The 19,864-nt window shown below is 43.6% G+C and overlaps 1 protein-coding gene and 1 long non-coding RNA gene across 2 annotated transcripts; both read right to left on the reverse strand.

Moving 5' to 3' along the window:
- Positions 1-9,154: 9,154 nt before the first annotated feature.
- IL17RE (interleukin 17 receptor E) lies at positions 9,155-11,582 on the reverse strand. Its single transcript, XM_018576113.1, has 2 exons — positions 11,416-11,582; positions 9,155-9,829 (listed from the first exon to the last, which is right to left on the reverse strand). The coding sequence occupies exons 1-2, from the start codon at positions 11,495-11,497 to the stop codon at positions 9,162-9,164; spliced, it is 750 nt and encodes a 249-aa protein (XP_018431615.1). The 5' UTR covers positions 11,498-11,582; the 3' UTR covers positions 9,155-9,161.
- A 931-nt stretch (positions 11,583-12,513) lies between these two features.
- On the reverse strand, positions 12,514-16,352 carry LOC108804399. Its single transcript, XR_001942359.1, has 4 exons — positions 16,322-16,352; positions 14,351-14,505; positions 13,040-13,096; positions 12,514-12,551 (listed from the first exon to the last, which is right to left on the reverse strand). It is a non-coding gene; the product is annotated as an uncharacterized LOC108804399 (long non-coding RNA).
- Positions 16,353-19,864: the final 3,512 nt, after the last annotated feature.

Here is a 19,864-nt window from a genome sequence, read left to right on the forward strand (position 1 = left end):
CTTATTCATATGTAAATAGTGTCACCCATTCGTATGTAAATATCACAGTCGAGACTATTTTCAGTGGGGGGGCAGTAGCCCCTATCTTAATGTTGGTTGCCCGTCTGCCTGACATCTTGTTTCCAAGTTTCTGCTGCCATGAAACCCGAACACAGCATTCAAAACCCGGACTGTCCGGGTGAATCCTGGACAGGTGGCAACCCTATCTCCACATTGAGGACATGGGCTGCAGCCCTTCTCCCCCTTTCCCACTCTGCTAAATGAAAACTGACATTTATTCTGCTTATATTACCTTCTCTGGGGTATATTGCTGCCTGCACCGCTGCTGGAGGGATTTTCCCTCACTTCCTGTTCTGGAAACAGGGCTTTGCTTTTACTTTCTGTTCTGCCTTTAACCATTCAAATAGACATAAAAAGGAGGAAACATGTCTTAATTAGGGGAAACATTTACTCAGATTTGAACCCTTCCCCCCTTTATCCAATACTAAAAAAGTTTGGTCTTTAGTTGGGCTTTATTGTCTAATGGTCAAAAGGGTTTGAAGTTTCTCGACAGGTGAAGAGCTGCAGGTTGCTTCACATTTGAAGAGCGGTAGGCTGCTTGACCGGAAAAAGCTATGAGTTGCTTAATTGTAACACATCATCTGGGTAATATGGGTTCACAGATCTACATCCAACCTTTGTCCTGCAGAGTATTGTATGACATAAACTCTTTTACAGTGAGGGTTATGAAGGTGTAAAATTCAGAGAAAAGTGTAATATAATGCGTCAAACCATCCCTGTGAGCTGCTCATTGTAGCTGTTTATGATGGCTCGTATTCTACATGAATGACATTGATCACACGCACCTGTGGACGTCTATGGATCCAAATACAGTACACCAACCGGCAAACATAAAAAAAAGACCCGATATTCAAAGTCAAGAGGGGGGGGGGGGGTGACTGAGGGCAAACAGACTATCAACTCTGCAGGGGAATTATCCCTTAGCTTAGTAAATGAGGACAAGCTCTGCTGACTTCCATCATCCTATCATCTGCATGCAAAAATAGAGATTTTGAATTTTCCTTGCAGGTGATCGGCTATTCTTTGCAACATTCACCAAGCTGAGGGAACATTCCCTTGCTAAGTAAACAACCTGCCTGCCTTCAGTAAATAAGTAAATAGACCCCATGGAATGAGGAGGAGCCAAAAAGGTCCACACCTTTCGAAATTTGAGGGCCTACATCCTCCTAATAATGAGGATTCAGAAGGTTTATTGTTATAACAAGGTAAGCAGCGCTAGGAGTTCAATTAGCTGTATATCATACAGGTGGCAGTGAATTAAACCAAAATAGTGTTTCCTTAACACATTACTTACTGCAAAGTCAATGTGATTAATTTTTAGTGTATCGTGTCAACACATCAATATAAATAAATAAATATTGTGATGTAAAATACAAGCTGCTGTATTGAAGACCGCTGGGTCTGCAGAGTTTTAAACCAAATTAACAGCACTAGTAAGTGAATCAAAAAACCATATGATCGTGTTTGTGAACTACAAATCACAAAAAAATTAAATAAAATCACATCAATGCAAGTGCCGTTAATCAATAAAAAAACACGGCACTGTAATAGCTAATAAACCTGTCTACGATTAGGAGGTGATTTTTAACCAAGTGCTTCTAGGTGTCTGTGTGTAAAGATAAAGTGGATCAGTCTATAAACATTAAAAAATCCTTCACTTTTTTTACACCTTCATGTGCATTAATACCATTAAGTAACAAATCATATGCGTGAAAAAATTTAGGTGGGTAAACGAAAATAATTGTGAATGACAATTAATTGTGCTAAACAAAAAATAAAAAATAAAGTCTTTGTAATATACAGCTCTGCTTCAAAGCCAAAAAGCAGAGCCTTCCAATGTTCGGTAGAGTAGTGCTTTCCTGGGGTTTATATCAAGATCAATACATCCCCTTAATAGAGTGCGTACTCACCCCAAACTTTCGGCTGTAACAAACAGACAGTCCCAAACACTTTGTCTGATGGGACACCGTTACTGCGGCGTCTTTCGTATGTCGTTCTTTACCATCAGTCCTCAGTGTAAAGTATTCCCACAGTCCTGCAAAGAAATTACCCGATTAAAGATTTTTCTTTGCATGACTGTGTGAATGACCGACCTAAAGTGAGTCGGCTATTCACTTCAGGCTGGTACGGCTGATTTCAGCCGTATATCGGCGGAAATCAGCCGTACATCGGGTGGATTCGCGTGGCTTCGGGTCGGCCGAACATGCCCAGCATGTTCGGCCGACCCGAAGTGCAGAAGGAGTTCGACTCAGCCGATCCAACATCTGGATCGGCTGAGCCGAACCTCCGGCAGGCTACTCGCTGCTGTTTGGTCTATTCTCATAGATGCCGAACAGCATTCGGCATTCGGCAACCAACGGCATTCAGCTCGGCTGTTCTGCTCGGTCTCTCTGTGGGACCGAGCAGAACAGAAAAATAGTTTAAAAGTTAGAAAAATAAAAATAGAGAACAATTGTGCGGAGCTGGCAATGACAGCTAGCTCCGCCCAACAGTTTTCTATTGGCCAACGGTTCTGCTGCCGTCAAAAAGAAAAGAAAAAATCTCCTGCTCCCGGCTGCCAAGGAGAGAAACTCTGCTTTTTCTTTTTTTTCTTTATTCTGACACGGAGCCGTGTCAGAATAGAAAATAATAATAATCATTTTTGGCCATAGGAATGCATTGCTAGATTCCTATTGGCTATTTCAATTTGCAATAGCCAAAAGAAAACTAGCATTGTACCCGCCCTCTGCTGCTGTCAATCCTGATGGTGGACCTGATGGAGAACTGCAGCAGAGGGCGGGTGCAATGCTAGTTTGCTATTGGCTGTTGCAAATTGAAATAGCCAATAGGAATCTAGCAATGCATTCCCATGGCCAAAATGTATTTATTTTTTTCGATTCTGACATGGCTCCGTGTCAGAATAAGAAAAAAAAAGAAAAAGCAGTGTGATGTAGATCACTTCCAAATCATTCATAATTGAGGATATGGTAACCATACTCAATTATTTACAAACACTCAGCAATCACTGGTCACTGACTGCTTGTACCCGCTCTCCATCCTGACAGCTGTCACAGGAGGCTGAGCAGCGGAGCTCAGCCTCCTGTGACAGCAATGACAGCTGTCTCCGCTCCCACACCGCTCTCCCGATCTGTGACAAGAGGCTGAGTGGTGCGGGGAGGAGAGACTCCGGCCGCTAACAGAGCTCTCCTCCCGCACCGCTCGTCCACCTGTGACAGTTTCTCTGCTCCCCGCTGGGACACAGAGCAGCGCCCAACGGGGAGGAGAGAAAGCAGGGATGCGCCGCTGGATCGGCCAGAAAATGCCACTTTCGGTATTATGCCAAAAGTGCCATTTTTGGGCGATATGTTTCTGCGGCCGATATATATCGGTGCATCTCTAATATATACACAACACTAAAGCTGAGGAAATTCGGATTCTGACACATTCGAATGCATTAGGATTCAGCAATTCGCAAATGTCCGAATTTGGGGAAATTTGTACATATTTTTATTTGGAATGAAACGAATTGCACATGCCTATTAAAATCCTTTTGACTTTAATATCAATGCTTTAACTATTTGACTTTAATATTTCATATCAGTGCAATGCTGCACGGCAGGAGTGTGAGCTGCTTAGTCACATTAATGTTAAGATTTGACGCCCTGGTATCCATTTGCAGCAGGGCTGCAAGCAAGGGCGTTGTGAGCTGTAGTCACAGTATTGGATCTCCTTCTGCAGTCCTGTTCTCAGTTATATAATATTACACCAGCCGCTCAGGACAAATGATATATGGGAAGATAAGATTCAGCATTTCCAATGAAAAGTGCCTTTGGATGTTTGGCATACAACATAAAGTTATAAACAGAAGGAAACAGGTCCGCGCTGTGACCACATGGACGGCCTTCAAAAAGAAAAGTATGAAATACAAATGCTTGGCCCCAATACACTTCAAAGGGAGCACCTGAAAAATGCACAAAAATGCAGGTAGCGCACGTGATTGCATGCTTTCGTACCTGTTAACTAGCTTTCCATTGTCAAAAATTATCTTCTAAGGGCTGCAGCCACAAAAATGCACACAAAAAGCCTGTGCAAACCCCAAAAATGACCAAAGGTGCTCAGCTCAAGTGTGAATGGGGCCTAAAGTGAATCTTGGATTTTGACCGTGCTCCTCCTCCTATGGTTAACTATTTTAAGCTTTACATTTCTTTGTATCTGTTTTATAGTATTTCTAAATCTATTTTTGTTTTACAAGAAAACAGATACAGGCTGCACCCCACGACACTGGTGTCACAGAGCAAAAACAAACAGTTTGGACTTTGGACCTGCTGGCACAATATAAAGATTTAAAATGGAAAAATACAGATTTAACTAACTCTCCTACCCTGAGGAACTGAGGTTGCCGTGCCAATCGGAATTGTTACAATCTATCGGATTCCAATCCGTGATCTTGTATTAAATACCAAAGAATGCCCTGATTCCCTATCTCTCAATATCAAAGTCCTGTAACATTTTGCTGTGGTGTGTATACACTGCAGAGAAAAAGGTTTTAGTGGACACCTAAACTTCACACCTGTAGGAGCCCTGATGTGATGCCCATCCCAAAATGGCCAGTAATATGGAATTGCTCCCCCTTTTGTAGCTATACCAGCCCCAACTCTTCCGAGAAGGCTTTTCACAAGATTTTGGAGGGTGTCTGTGGGAATTTGTGCCCATTCAGCCAAAGGAACATATGCGAGGTCAGGTACTGGTGTTGGATGAGAAGACCCGGCACACAATTGGCATTCCAAAGGTGTTCAGAAGGGTTGAGGTCAGGGCTTTGTGAAGAGCACTGGAGTTCCTCCACCTCGAACTCATCAAACCATGTCTTTATGACGATGGCTTTGTTCACAGAGTCAATCATTCTGGAACAGAAAAGGACCTTTTCCACGTTGTTACCACAAACTTGGATGTTTACAAGCCCATTTTCATTTGTGCATTCACTTCAATGTGCTAAGTGAGGGTATGTCCCCAAGCTGTTACCACAAAGGTGGATGTTTAAGGGCCCATTTAAATTTGTGCATTCACCTCAATGGGCTAAGTGAAGGTATGTCCCCAAGTTGTTACCACAAAGGTGGATGTTTACGGCTCCATTTACATTTGTGCATTCACCTCAATGGGCTAAGTGAGGGAATGTCACCAGCACAGCAGTAATTCTCCATCCAATAGATGGTCTTCAGTATTAAAAAATCCCCTGAAGTTATTTGGCGGTTGGGTCCAAATATGTTTGCCCATATAGTGTACGTTTGCACTATGTTTGTTTAATTCAGCAGTAAATGATTTGGGGCCACAAAACCATCCCTGCACAGGGCCCTCTGCTGACTGGGTCCCCCTCTGAATACAGCAGGCCAGTAGAGTGCAACGTGTGCCAGTAACTGGTGTGACCAAATTGCATCCCATTATCTGCTCCCCTATAACTAGAAAATGAGGTCACAGATTTGATCACAATTTGCTGCTTGTCCACAAAAGCTGAAGCTCTAACAAACAATTTTAAAACAGTTGCTTAAATGTAATAACAAAAAGAAATTGATAGTGTGACAGCTTTCCAGGCTAGCAAGGCCAAGTGGGGAAAATAAATGCTTGTCCTTGTAGATAAATACATTTGTCCTTGTAGAAAAATAGTTGAATCAATAAAAACCGCAGTATACATTCCATGTCTGGCTTACTCAGCACATTGGCCAGCTTTTGTCTGATGTGGAATCCGCAGTGTGCGTCTCATATGCTCTCTATGCTGTTGAACTTAGAAAAATACTAGCTGTAAAATGGTCCTGATTTATTACAGTGTCTTAAAGAGAACCGGTACTCCAAAATGAAACCTTTAAATGTAAGCATCCTGTCTGAGACACTTGTAACCTTTATTAGCCAGAAAAGCCTTTTCTGTGTCCCTCTCTGATCAAAGTTTCACTTTATTGCCAGGGCTAAGTTACTTTTCCTTACTTCATTGCTAGCCAGTCAACTGTCTTTCCATTATCCAATGAGAAAGACTTATTGGCTCGTAAAGGCACTCTCATTGGCCAGAAAAGAGAATGAGGGACACCTTTTAGCACAAGGTATGTGGCAAATGACAAATCCAGGTTCATTGTATGGGTGGGACTGTAGGGAATCAATACCCACCTTCCCCAAACGACACATCCCTTGCCATGCCCCCATTTAGCTAAATCATTAAGATTTAATGCACAAAAATGATTGGGTAAAACCACATTTGCATTTTTTCACCACCACTGTTCCTTTATAAAGCCCATACAAAATAAAAGATTTCATTATTTAAGGTTGGGTGAAAGGTTGAGTGCAGTAAAACATTTTTGGTAGTTGCAAAGTGTGTTTTGTTACTGAGGTCTATCTACAGGCCAAAAAGAGGAACAACTGCGGAGGAAAAAGGGATTTGGCTGCAAAAGAGGGACAGCCCCTTCCAATGAGGGACTGGTGGGAGCTATGCAATCCCATTATCCTCATGCAAAACACAAAACTGACAATGGCGCAAAGTAAAATCTACCGAAATATAAGGAGTAGAAGGAAGAAGCAGTGAATGCCAGGTTTTCTGGACTGTCCAATTTATGTCCAAAGCACCTTGGAGGGTTGGTTGGAATCATTTGAAAGAACCATAAACATTGGTGCCTTGAGCCAGCCATTGATAGACTTTTATCTCAGGTCTGTGGTTACCCTTAGGTCACATTTATACAGGTGCTGATGAAGACCCAAAACCTAGACCTGATGAAAGAGGAGGATGTACAAGCATCGGGAAGGTGGGTATTGGTTGCCTATAATCCCACCCATACAATTAACCTGTACTTGTTAATTTCAAGATCGAGCTACAAGCAGCTATTTCTCAAGCTCCCCTGCTGCCTCATTACCTAAGCAATACCTGGTAACCCTGCCTCCCCGCAATGTAGGGCTTGGTGCCCAAGTGTAACATTGCCATGCCCAAGTGCTGTCATCTGAGGGCATAAGGAGTGTGGATAGCCCTGTGTAAGTTCAGTTTGCTCAGCATAGAAGTCTTGGTGGGTCAAAGCGGATCAAGGAGGCAGGGGGGCATTGAGAAGAGCCTGCTTATGCCCCCCCCCGCCTCATTTCATGAACAATACCTGGTAACCCTGGCACCCTGGTGCCCAAGTGTAACATTGCCATGCCCAAGTACTGTCATCTGAGGGTATGAGGAGTGTAGCTAGCCCTGTGTAAGTTCAGTTTGCTCCGCATATAAATCTTGGTGGGTCACAGTGGACCAAGGAGGCAGGGGGGCATTGAGAAGAGCCTGCTTATGCCCCCCCCCCCCCCCCCCCCCCCAGCTGCCTCATTACCTAAGCAATACCTGGTAACCCTGCCTCCCTGTGTCCTGGTGCCCAAGTGTAACATTGACATGCCCAAGTACAGTCATCTGAGGGTATGAGGAGTGTTACTTTCCTTGTACAGGCAAAGTGCAGGTCTACTATCAGGGTGAAGCCTAGGCTCGTGGAGTTGATCAGCACTGCCTGTTTGGACTGTAATTTGACATGGAGACTGCAAGAATACTGTGTCTGATAAGATGTAGACACTCACACATTAAATAGAACTATGCAATGTAACCATGATCTGTTCATGTAGTCTACAAATTACATCACATTACAATTTCAAAGACATTCATTGCTATTTACCACAGTATTCTTTTTTTTACTGTGGCTCACATACTACAAGGCATTTACTGTGACAGCCATCTTTGACAGTTATTATTATGCCAGGATTCAAACGATGCGGACTTAGGAGAATGGGGGCCCAGAACAGTTATAACAAAAATAACCAAAGGCATGAACATTCAGACATAACTCAAACAGAAAGACTTCTATCCATGGCAAGAGCAAACAAGTAAGCAGGCTTGAGGCTTGCCTTAAAGTCCACTAATGAGGTCAGGTGATCAGAGCAGAGATCTGAGCTGCAATGCTAAGTAACGACCAGCAGATGGCAAAGGTTCTGGGCTAATCGTTACACTGTGGCTATTAGGCGATGTGGTTAGGATTAGGGATGCACCGATACCAGTTCAGATACTTGGCATTTTCATGAGAACTACCAGGGTTGCAGCGGTTGCAGCTGGGAACGGGCTCTGGCGCTCCACCACTGTCCTGAAATCATTAGGCTGTATTGTTTTAGAAAAACTGTCACATGGTAATAAACACAAATGTATCAGTACTTGTACTTGTAAGTAATTGGGCAAGTATCAGTACTTGTTAAAATGGTAATGGTGCATCCCTTTATTTATATTTATAAAAACAAATTCATATATTAAAACAGAGATGTACAAATCCAAGGAGCTCCGTGTGCTCCTTACACATGACAGCTGCCTCCTAACTTTTGAGTTTTTCTCTAGTCTAGTCTTGGAGCTGGAAAAGTATCTGTACTTGTACCGAGTACGGTACTTGGTATTGGTGCATCCCTAGTTAGGAGATATGAAAAAATTTCTTAATGAGTTGAACAACATATAACAACCCATAATAACACAGACTATAGTTTAAAGAAATAAATGTAAAGTTTGGTATGAAAGATTTTAATGATAGTTGCCCTTAAGAAATAGAACACAAGATCACATGGGTTGGTCAAAAAAATTACATCACAATTTCACATCTTTACACGGGAGGCCATGGAATTTTACATTTAGCATGGTTGCTGGCAAGTGGAATTAGATGCTGGCTTCTAATATCTCTCAGGAACTTCCATAGTGAAATATTCCAGCCACAATTCCCAGTTACACCTTACTTCCAGAGCCATTACAAATCACACTCGATGGATTCTCTACACCGGAGAACAAACATCCTTTTGCAGCAGATCCAGTCGCAAAAGAGTGTCGGCATTCTTACACCCTTGTGAGAAGAAGGGGAAACAGGAGCTGCTGCAGAGAAATCTCACCATGAAAGTCTCTGATGAACAGAGTCTAGCAGGTGATTCAAAACATTGATTTCCCCTCAAAATCTCAAAGATCAGTCTTCTGTGAAGCCGATCCTTAATACAGTCATTGCAGATTTCACAGGTGTCAATCCATTCTCAAAAAAATCGAGGTCCTTGTTTAATATTTGTGGAGAAGGTCTAGTTCCAGGAATTAAAATGAGCCAATTCCAGAAGGCTTAAAGAGCTGTTGACTCCATCTTGTTCTTCTCAGCAGCCATCTCTTCATAAAGTCTTTGCTTGCAAATTTCAACGTTGTACTGAAGGCCCTGGCTCTTTTCTGAGCGTATTAGCTTTTTCATGAGGTATTTGGCAACTGCCTTGATCAGGCACGGCGGAGATAGGCAAGTAGTGTCCTGCAGTCTGCTGACCAGCCTGTAGAGGTCCTTAAAAAGGCGATACCTTGAAATCTTCCTCAGGGATTTAGGAATGTCTTTCTTTTCACAAAGGCCTTCAAAGTAGACTATGGCATACTCCTTCAGTTTTGCACTTTCCTGCTCTGCTAACAGATCTTTATTTAGGCAGGACATTGCGGCCCCAAACAGGTTGGCTGGGTCTTTCCACACAAAGCTGTTCAGCTGACTGTTCCTCCACTGCTGGTACATAGTCTGAGTCCGTGTGGTCCACAAAATCATCACTCTGCCTTTCCTTTGACTTACAAGCTCCCTCTTTTGATAAAACCAAGGTAACATCCCAATTTTGCTGATATTGTTCATATCCCACATGTCCAAGATGACCTCGCAGCCCAGGATGCTTTGCAGGAAGTCAGCAAAGGCACAGATGAGAGTCTTATACTCCAAGGAATCCGGTGAATAGACAAGCAGGATGGTTCTTCTCCAAAGTGGAGCTGTGCAAAGGATTAACACATATGTATTAGTATGATTAGAAGCTACACGGCCTCAGAGAAAAAGTTTGCCCCCAGCTAAAAGGTTTGCTGAAGTCAAAGGGCTAAATAAACATTTTAAAGACATGCAGGAAGCATATAAACTAGACCTGAACTGAAAGAGTAAAGGTGTGCTATCTCATAGGGAACATTCTGAAAATAGTAACTGTGCCTTAGCACTACCCTAAAAGATTTACCTTTAATCTTCAAAAATAAAAATGCACTTACTGTGCCTTGACACTTATCACTGTATATTTGAGGTCTTAGATCATACAAGGCACTGCTTCCTCTGACTTCTAGTCTCAGGAGATCTGCAGTAAGATTTGGTGATGTCACTACTGTGCTTCTCATTATTATCCTTGCTGGAAAGGAAGCTGTACTTGGGGAACAATGCAAGGATCTCCCTGCTTCTGCTTCATTCATTTAGTGCAGGGATGGCCAAACTCCGGCCCTCCAGCTGCGGTGAAACTACAAATCCCATGAGGCATCTCTCTCCGGGAGTCATGTCTGTGGCTGTGAGATTCTTGCAATGCCTCATGGAATTTGTAGTTCTACCACAGCTGGAGGGCCGGAGTTTGGCCATCCCTGATTTAGTGGATATGAGCTTCCTCCACCTCTCCCTCTGTTTCTTGAATATTTTCCCACCCGCATCAGATCACCAGCCATCAGGGGAAGCCCAGCATCTTTACCAAGACTGCAGCCTTCACGTAGAGACACAGTGTAGGGCAAGGCAGTAATATGAAAAGATCAGCTGCAGGGAGCCTACAGACAATTCCGGTGAATTGTCCATTGTCCTCTGCTTGTCCTTTTTTGGGCACAGCTTCCACAGTACAGGACAGAGAAGCTCATGTTCTACCCTACTTTGATATGAAGTGCACAGAATATGCCAATCAAAGATATCTGTGATGGCCTGGGGCACACATACAGTATGTTTTAGAAACCTGTGTTGTAAGGTGAATAAGTATATCCAAGCCCACTCCAAGCAGCTTTATGACCCTACGAAGGGGTGCTTGGTGACAGTAGTGTAGATGGCGCCACTTTAAAAATAGGATTCCGAGCCTCGCAGGACTCCTTCATTAGGAAATCAGTGACACTGTTGCCCCTTGAAGAAGTCCTGCAAGGCTCCAAAACATGTTTTTTTTTTTTTTAGATGTGAGCATTAAAGTTGGTATTTGTGAGCTACTGGACATGTTTGTAAACATATTATTAATATTCGTGTGGTACGGTGGAGACGGTTCCTTTCCTCCAGTCTTTCGGGTAACCTAATACACTTACTATTTTCTTAATGGGCAGTCTACAGGAAGCAGGCAAAAAAAAAAAGAACTGCTATAAAACAGTGAAAGGCGTTCACAAAGTACACATTGTTAATAAATGCCTTCAACCCGTCAGTCCGGTGCAAGCCCACCTTTAAAAAGCAGTAATAAAAACCATATAAGCCAGGTAATGTGAGCAATAAACTCCCTGCAAGGTAATTTAAGGGTTTGTATCGTTTAACTGCTCCACATTCCTTGCATGCCAGGAATGCGGCAAGTTATGGACTGTTCTCTAACCTGTGAATATCTTCCATATCCTGCGGACGATCAGGAAGAAGAGGAACGTCAGAATGAAGGTCACCAGCATCGTGACAAGCATGATCAGGCCAAGGTGCTTGTGAGAATCTGCCGAGAGAAAAAGAAGACATGATTAAACAAGAACTCTTCCAAGCACCTGAACACCAATGTTATTTCAGGAACTCAGCAGCCCTGCTGTGAAAAAAATTCAAAAGCAGTTTCTGAGCCATGTCAACAACTTGTCTAAAACACAGGTGGCAGGATCACTAAGAGCACTGCCGGATTTACTCTCTCTGCTGCCTCAAGGCCAGGTTCTTCAATACGCCCCCTCAACTACCTGCCCAGCCCTGCAAACTGCATGTCCCGGGTGTCGGCTGATAGGAATTCCACACCCCTGCTGCCCCTCGACTTACTGCTGCCCCGAGGCCGGGCCTTGGTGGCCTTGTGGGAAATCCAGCCCTGACTAAGAGGCTGCCCGTTTATCCTTATGGAATTGCTCCCTCTGTAGCGGAGGCAGCGAGATGTTTCAGGAGCCTTGGGGCCAGCAATAGAGCGACATCTTGCTATATCTGGCTGCAGAGGGTGTGATTCCATGGGGACAAGCAGGCAACCTCTGAACCGATCCTGAGATTTGTATCTAGCGGTAGAATTATCCACCTGCCATCAGTCAGCCCACTCTGCTAAATAAATAGATTTAGAACCATCTCCCATAATGGTGTTCAATAACCCCCTCTGTAAGTTGTGATTAATACAAATAAAGTTTGACCCATTTTGTATGAACAGCTAAAAGTCTGGCGAATGGTTCCTATGTGAAGTGACCATTTTATCACTGTTCCCCATGCAGTGCTGAGTCAGTAATCACATTTCTGCTCTGGCTGTATGTGCCCAGCAGACAGCAGATTCCTGGAGCACTGGGACTGGGGATGGGCAAGTATTGTATATGTATTTGAGACAGTTAGCTAAAATCCTTTCCTTTATGACCATATAAGGTTAAGTCCCACCCCCTTGGGGTCTTAAAAAGAACAGTTGTGGGTAATAGAAGTTCTTTATCTGCAACAGGAGGATCAGTGGTCATACTCACAATCGAACGAACAAATGAGATACTCATGAGCAAAACGGACATCAGATCGCCAGACCTGCGTGGAAAAACAAGCAAAGCAACATATTATTCACAATCACTGAAAAATTATCAGGTAACATCTGATTCCAATATCAGAGTTGTATGTTTTTTCACCCTGAGAATCGTTAGATTCTTAATGAGTATAGAGAAAAAATGCAACTCAAATGCAGGCCATTTTCCCCATAAAGTATCTAAAAGCATGTTGTATTTACTTGCTTATGGTGACCCTGTACTAGAAAAAAGAACTATTACTGTATATATTATCACTGGATCAGGGTTTTGTGTTAGTCAGTCTAGATCTGCACCTTTAAGCACTGTTGCTGTCAGCCTGGTGTACAATGGGTGATAGGGAATAACAATTAAAAAGCTTTTAGGCAATTGTACATAGTAAAGTAATATTAACAATGTTTGGCTTGATAGATATACTTTAGGCAGTATTGTTTTTATATTTGCTCTTTATCTACAAAGATTAGGCGAACAAAGGTAGATAAAGACAGTTCCTACCTTAATACATGTGCCAAGACCAGGCCAAGGGAGGGAGAGCTGCATCTCTTTAGAAGGCTTCCAATGGGGCTGAAAGATAACATTTATAATCTCTAAATGAAAAAGGTTTCTTAAAGGAGAACTAGGCACAGTTAGGTTGGATAAGAATCAGTCTATTCAGTCTTAACAGTGGGAAACCAGACTTGTGACCAGAAGAAGATTCTTCAGCAAGCTCTAGCTCTTCGAAAGAGCAAAGAAAGGCGGCATGGGCAGCACGATAGGTAAGTATACCTTTCATTGCAGGCAGGACAAACTTACACGTTTTTATTCTAGCGACAGAGCTGATGTAAAGGATAAATATACACTTAGTAATTAGAGATCTTCTCTGGGCACCATGCAGTCTCTTTTCCAAAAGTCTTCCCTTCATTCGTGAAAACAATCTCCATTCAATCCAATAGAAAGCCATCCACTGTTATATGGTCATCCACCATTCCTATGGTCTTTTCATAGGAATGAATGGAGATTCTTCAACATATGCATGACTGTTGGTGAAGAGCCTGGGTGGTGCCAAGCAGACGCAAAGAGGTCACAGGCAAAAGAAAAAAAATACTCTTCCCCATTCTATGATAGACTAAAAAAAATTGGCTGGAGTTAGGCCTTAAGCAGAGTGGGGATGGGTTAGAACTTCTATCAGGATTTTAATATTGCCTATGGTCCATTTGTGGAGATTCCACCCACTTCTGGTGGTCAACATGACAGGAAATGAGCACTTGGACAGCATTAAAACCTGATAAGGGTGGTAATCCTTCATCAGAAAAATGCTTTGGTTGGAGTTACATCTGAAAACCTTAGGGTGCTTCCAATTAACTGCAATAGTTTGAGGCAAAGACAGACACCACTTCCTTTAATTTTATTTTCCAAGCACCAAAAGCAGCTGTCAGTTATATGACCCATAATTTGTTATTTATATGTTATGAGAGGGACTATACCTTTAAGAAAGTGGGAGGTGGTTAGAGATCTGCTCATTAGTGCTCATCGGAGTTCATTATTGTGTTTATACCTATTTCCCTCTCCCCCATGCCCTCTTGGTGTACAGTTAAGTTCCATCAGGGGGCGAAACATGTTAGAGAGAGACTGCTGGGTGGAGTGTCTTACAGTTTTGGTGTTCCGAAAATAAAGTCGATGTGTAGAAGAGAAATGGACCTTGGAGCAGAGCGCACCCACGAGCAGTGGAAGAGGTTAGACGTTGACTGTTGAGCAGCTTCCAATGATTGTGAGTATTGCTTCCAAATAAAGTAAATTTATCAAACTTAAGTAGACCTCTTTGCTCACCGTTGAAATATTATAGACTGCCGACTGGATGGTGCAGGCGCCCGTACTCTGGTTTTGGTAGCAGATCGCCATACTGAATGAGGCTGGAACCTCAGAAGAGACTTTTAGAAGAACATCAAAGAGATTCAACTTCACATCAACGTTCCAGACCCGATCTGCAGATACAGAGGACAACACGTGATTTTTGTTTTAATTGCAGTTTAGCTATCGCACACGGAACCACAACAATTGCAATATTTCCTCATTTAAAGGCAGAATGTATTTTTTAAAACGTTCCAGCCTTCTGAGTACAAAGAGCCTATTATTATTATTGCATTGCGAATAGAGACAAGAGGCAGGGAGACAAGAGCCAGATATTAGCATTCAAAAAACAAAAGCCTGTTTTGAGTGCTAGACAAGTAGTGTCAGATAATAAAAAAGAGAGAATGATTTAATCAGGTCACACGCGGGGCCAAAAAAGTATCACATACAGAATAAACTGTAGTGCATTGATTAAAGCCCCTTTACCAAAGATAAATTAAAATGTTCTTGGTCAGATCGGTGACTTTGGAACTGTATGGTTCAAAAATAATTCAGGCCCCTGTCTCCTGACATCAGTACATGTGGACAGCGCTGGACTGCTTCTCCAATGCTCTCAGTATACATACGCTGTTTCCCCGAAAATAAGACCTACCCCGAAAATAAGACCTAGTACTATTTTTGGGAATTGCTAAAATATAAGACCTACCCCGAAAATAAGACCTAGTTGTGACCATTCCCAAGGCCAGTGGTGGCATAAGGGGGGAACTTGAAGAGCCGCAGGAGAGAATCAGCGGTACTAACGAAGCCAGCGCTAGAGGAAGCGAGGCGGCATCGGAGGGAGCAGAGCCGCATTGGCTGATGCTTCCTCTATAGCGCCGCCTCCTGTCACAGGCGGAGTGATACCAAACGCACTCCGCCTGTGAGGAATCCATAGTGAAAGCGCACTTCGCTCATTCTGGCCAGCGATTGGTTACCAAATTGCTCTTGGAAAGGTTGCCCTGATCACCATATTTTTTGTACATGAATACATGTAGACTGCTGTACATGAAAGTGTGGATTGTTGTACAGTAAAAAAAATTAAATAAGACCTACCCGTAAATAAGACCTAGTGTGTTTTTTTGAGCCCCAAAAAATATAAGACAGTGTCTTATTTTCGGGGAAACACGGTAGATGGCAGAAGGCAGCAAAAACAAGACATACACTTGTGTTAATTTTAATACAGAAAAAAAGTGCTTTACAGGGTAAGGAGAAATGTGAAATTTTTAACAGTTTCCCTTCCTACCAGGTCTGACCTAACCCAAGCACCCCCCCACCCCAAAGGTCCATGTACAGTCCTTATACCCTGTCTAGCCGCATCCAGCTCTGATGTTTACCTCCGGCCAGCCTATCCTCTTCTTCTCAGTGCCTGTCTATGTGAAGTAGAACCAATAGACATCTATGGGGATTCTTCCCATTGTTCAGGAGAGGCAGAGTTACTGGAAAAATGAGGACTGGCAATAATATGGGGGTGCCCCGTTCCCCTCTTCTTTGGAGCTTAACAGCCTCCACTTATCTTAGAAGGCCTTCTACAAGTGCATTCAGTCAAAAGAGCTTTGGTGGGGTCAGGTACTGATGTTGGATGAGAAGACCTGGCTCACAATCAACATTTCAATTCATCTCAATGAACCTCGTCTAGAGTTAGGGTCAGGACTCTCTCCAGGCCACTTGAGTTCCTCCCCACCAAACTCATCAACCTATGTCTATATGGAGCTGGCTTTGTACACAGGGGCACAGTCATGCTGGAACAGAGCCACAAGGTTGGAAGTGCCCAATGGTCTAAACTGCCTTTGTATACTGTAGCCTGAACATAACCCCTCACTGGAAACTCTGGGGCGCAATACTTTGAATGAGTCTCTACAAATTTTTGCCCATAAAGTATATTTTTTAGTACATACCAATAAATGAACTTACCGCTGTTGTTAGGACACTTGAGATAAGTGTGATTCATTAATGTGAACTAAAAGAAAAAACACACACATGTTAATACAAAAACACACTGAGAGGAATTTATCAAAGCAATTGCGACAGTTTTAGCCTCTTAGATAATTTTTTTTTTAATGTGCAAATCTGTCTTTTAACATGTGTGGCTGTTTTGACCTGAGCTTGCACTACTTTTTCAACTGCACGTGTTTTGCACTTGTTCTGCGGCTGTCTGAAACTGGAGCATCACTTAACAAAACAAATCAGTCATCCTCATAGTTCGAGCCGACGTGTGACAATGAATCTGTCACATGTTGGCTCAATAGATCGGTAGTGAGCGAACGCATACCGTCGCTCGCTCACTTCTCGATCATCTCCCTGCAGAGAGCAGTGACTGCCAGTCACCGATTCCTGCAGGGATCCCCCCCTCCCGACTCTGATCCTCCAGCGCTGAGTGGAGGAACGGATGGGCAGAGCCAGCTGTCAATCATGCAGCTGGGTGGATCTCGACAGTAATGTCGGGATCCGTCCCTCTTGCGCCAGACTCAGTATACCACAAGCTGAAGCTTGCTATATACTGAGCTTTGGGTCATGGGAGGAGGCTATTATATGTCCTCCCGTGACCCGTAAGAGAACTAGGGGGGAAAAACACTTACCCCATAGTTCTATTTAAGAAGTCCCCATGACCACCTCTTCAAGAAGCGACAGTTACGCTTTTTGCCTGGAGTTACGAGTCTTCTTTCCTGGAGTCTATTTAACCTCATTTATGAACATTACACTGGCATCATAAATCTGGAGCAAAGAGCGTCAAATATATTCTGTGCAAGTTCAAACACTCGCAATTGCCATGATAAATTCCTCCCACATGTAACACAACTGATGCAGGGAGGGCTCAGCTAGATGTGCTTGACTTGCCAACACGATGGTCATAATAGGTCAACGCTCTTCACTAGTCCACTAGCCACCATTAAGTGTACAGACATATTTCAGCAAGAGATGGGGCACTGCAAGCTTTATTTCTCACCAGGTAAGAAAGTAACAGAGCAGACTAAAGTGACTCGTCCCTTTGGGCGTTTTAAATGGATGAGGCCACGCTTTAAAATCAACCTTGCTCACCTTGAAAAAGCCACATGCAAAACTGCCACAGGCTATGGAAGCCTTCTCTTTCCTGCTCTGTTGTTTATTTCTTATGTGCTGATAGACAAAGATTACGTGCTTGAAGACAAGTGTCTAGTCTCCTGCATCTACAATTCTAATATAACTAAAAAGTACAATAATAATAAGTGCAAAGTAATTACACTCTCAACATTGAGATGGCTAATAACTGGAATGTCTCTCTATCGCCATCTTGTGTTCAAACAAAAAGTCTACGGGTGAACCGTCTCCAACTGGTAACAAGCACTAAAGAAGTAGAGTGGCTGGCACCAGGGCCGGATTCCCACAAGGACAACTGAGGAGTAGAGGGGCAGCAGGGGTGTGGAATTCCTATCTTCCGTCGACAGGGACATGCAGTTCCAGGCACCGGGCAGGTAGTTGTTTTCTACATTTAGCCCTGCTTTGGGCAAGCAGAGCTAAATGCACAGCGGGGAAGCCGCGCTTGTTTTGTACTAGGGATCTCGGCGATGTCGCACCCCCCGTGCATTGAGGTACCTGGTATTGGGGCAGCAGAAAGAGTAAATCTGGCTCTGGCTGGTACCGCTGACCTCTATTTCTGAAAATTCCCTAAGCCTGGCTGTCAGGGTGAATCAACAGTTTCAGCATTTTCTGGGACAAGCATGTAAATCAGGACCGCTAACGCCAATACGAAATTCCGAATCTGCATGCTTGTCCCAGGACAGTGGCTCAGGAAGTATTGAAGCTATTACATCATCGACAGACAGGTAACAAGCATTTTAAAGGTCAGCAGTGGTAGCTGCAGCAAAACAGGTTTCCTTTAATAACCTATATTTTATATGGCCTAGAGCAGGGGTGGGCAACTCCGGCCCTCCAGCTGTTGTGGAACTATAAGTCCCATGAGGCATGGCAAGACTCTGACAGTTACAGGCATGACTCCCAGAGGCAGCGGCATGGTGGAATGTGTAGTTAAAGCACTGCTGGAGAGCCGGAGTTGCCCACCCCTGGCATAGAGTGTAGGTCTCTAGGACACTATACCTGCCTTGTTTTCTTTTTGTAAAATCTTAAATTTGTTTAACTTTCTTTAAATCAAAAAGTGCTTTTTTATTAAAGATATAAAATTATACATAAAAGTAATATGTTCAGATTCTAGTATATCTTGTAAAACATCAACGGGCCTAGTGGCGTCACAAGGGGGGTGCAGGGGGTGCGGCCAGTACCTGGGTGTCACCATTGCAGGGGTTATTTGGGTGTCACTCCCTCTACATACAAAGTCAGGCACTCGGTCATGGACCGAGAGCCCGACAGTGTCAGGAGAGAGGAGGGGACCCGGCGGCATACCTCATCCCGCCGGGTGAACGTCCCCCCCTCCTCTTTCTGCCAGCGTCCATGAACAAGATGGCCACCGGCAGGCATCAATCAGATGGTCGCGCATGCACAATGACGTCATCGCGCATATGTGAGGTGACGTCACACGCGTGCGTGATGACGACACGGCGGGGTGTCACCCGGTCAAGAGACCAGGTGACACCCGGCCTTGGGGCGCCCCTTAACGGACCCTTTTTAATCTGGAAAAACATTCCTTGTAAAACAATATATATCAGCTATAACAATGTTACTGGGACAATAAATACACATTTAAAGAGACCTTGTCCCCAGACCAGTCATTTCTAACAACAATCTTCCCATAAGATTCTATGTGCATTGAATATATTTTAGTCATGTTATTTACCCTAAAAGCCTGCCTTGTGTAGACATCCAAAAGCCCTGAGACTGCTGCCAATCTTGGATGTGATGTCAGCTACCCCAGCAAAGTCAGAGCTGTCACTCAAATGACACTTTGTTAGGCCCTATTCACATGTAGCGACATACCTTTGCAGCGGCCGGGATAGCGCGACTTTCGGGGCGACGTTCCAGCGACGGTAGCGCGACCTTCTCCGTCGGGCTCCATAGAAAAAAGCAAAATCCGCCGAAAAAAGGGTCCTGTAGAAGCGACTTGCGACCGCGACGAGCGAGGCGCGACATGGAGCTAAGACAGCTCCATTGACTATCATTAGCCGGCGACTTCGCGCGAAATCGCGCGATAAGTCGCTACATGTGAATGGGGCCTTATGTTCCCTCTCACTCCTCCCCAGGCAGCTATATAAATGTTATGTAGGGAGGTAAAGCGAGGGACAGAGGAGCTGGATCATCACAGAGAGTAATTAGACAGTACCAGAAGAGGAGAGGGTTAAGATGTCTCAGGAGGTAAGGGGCTGTGCTAGGGAATTGACTCTTCCTGGAGTAGTCAAGTTTTCTAGCAAGATCATAATCACATTTCAAGTCAATAAAAATAATTTATGGAAATGCAAAATACTGCAAGAAAGCATTTAAAATACTTGATTTTTCTGCAATTGTTTTGTGACAGGGTCTCTTTAAGTC

This window comes from Nanorana parkeri, unplaced genomic scaffold (assembly GCF_000935625.1).
Source record: "Nanorana parkeri isolate BGI_ZX_2015 unplaced genomic scaffold, ASM93562v1 scaffold56, whole genome shotgun sequence".
NCBI lineage: Eukaryota > Metazoa > Chordata > Amphibia > Anura > Dicroglossidae > Nanorana > Nanorana parkeri.

Bases quoted from the DNA above. Each gene is read 5' to 3' on its own strand.
- IL17RE (XM_018576113.1), bottom strand. From the start codon at position 11,497: ATGCTTGTCACGATGCTGGTGACCTTCATTCTGACGTTCCTCTTCTTC. The intron at 9,830-11,415 runs GTTAGAGAACAG...TCCTTTGCACAG, and splicing joins GATATGGAAGATATTCACAG to CTCCACTTTGGAGAAGAACC.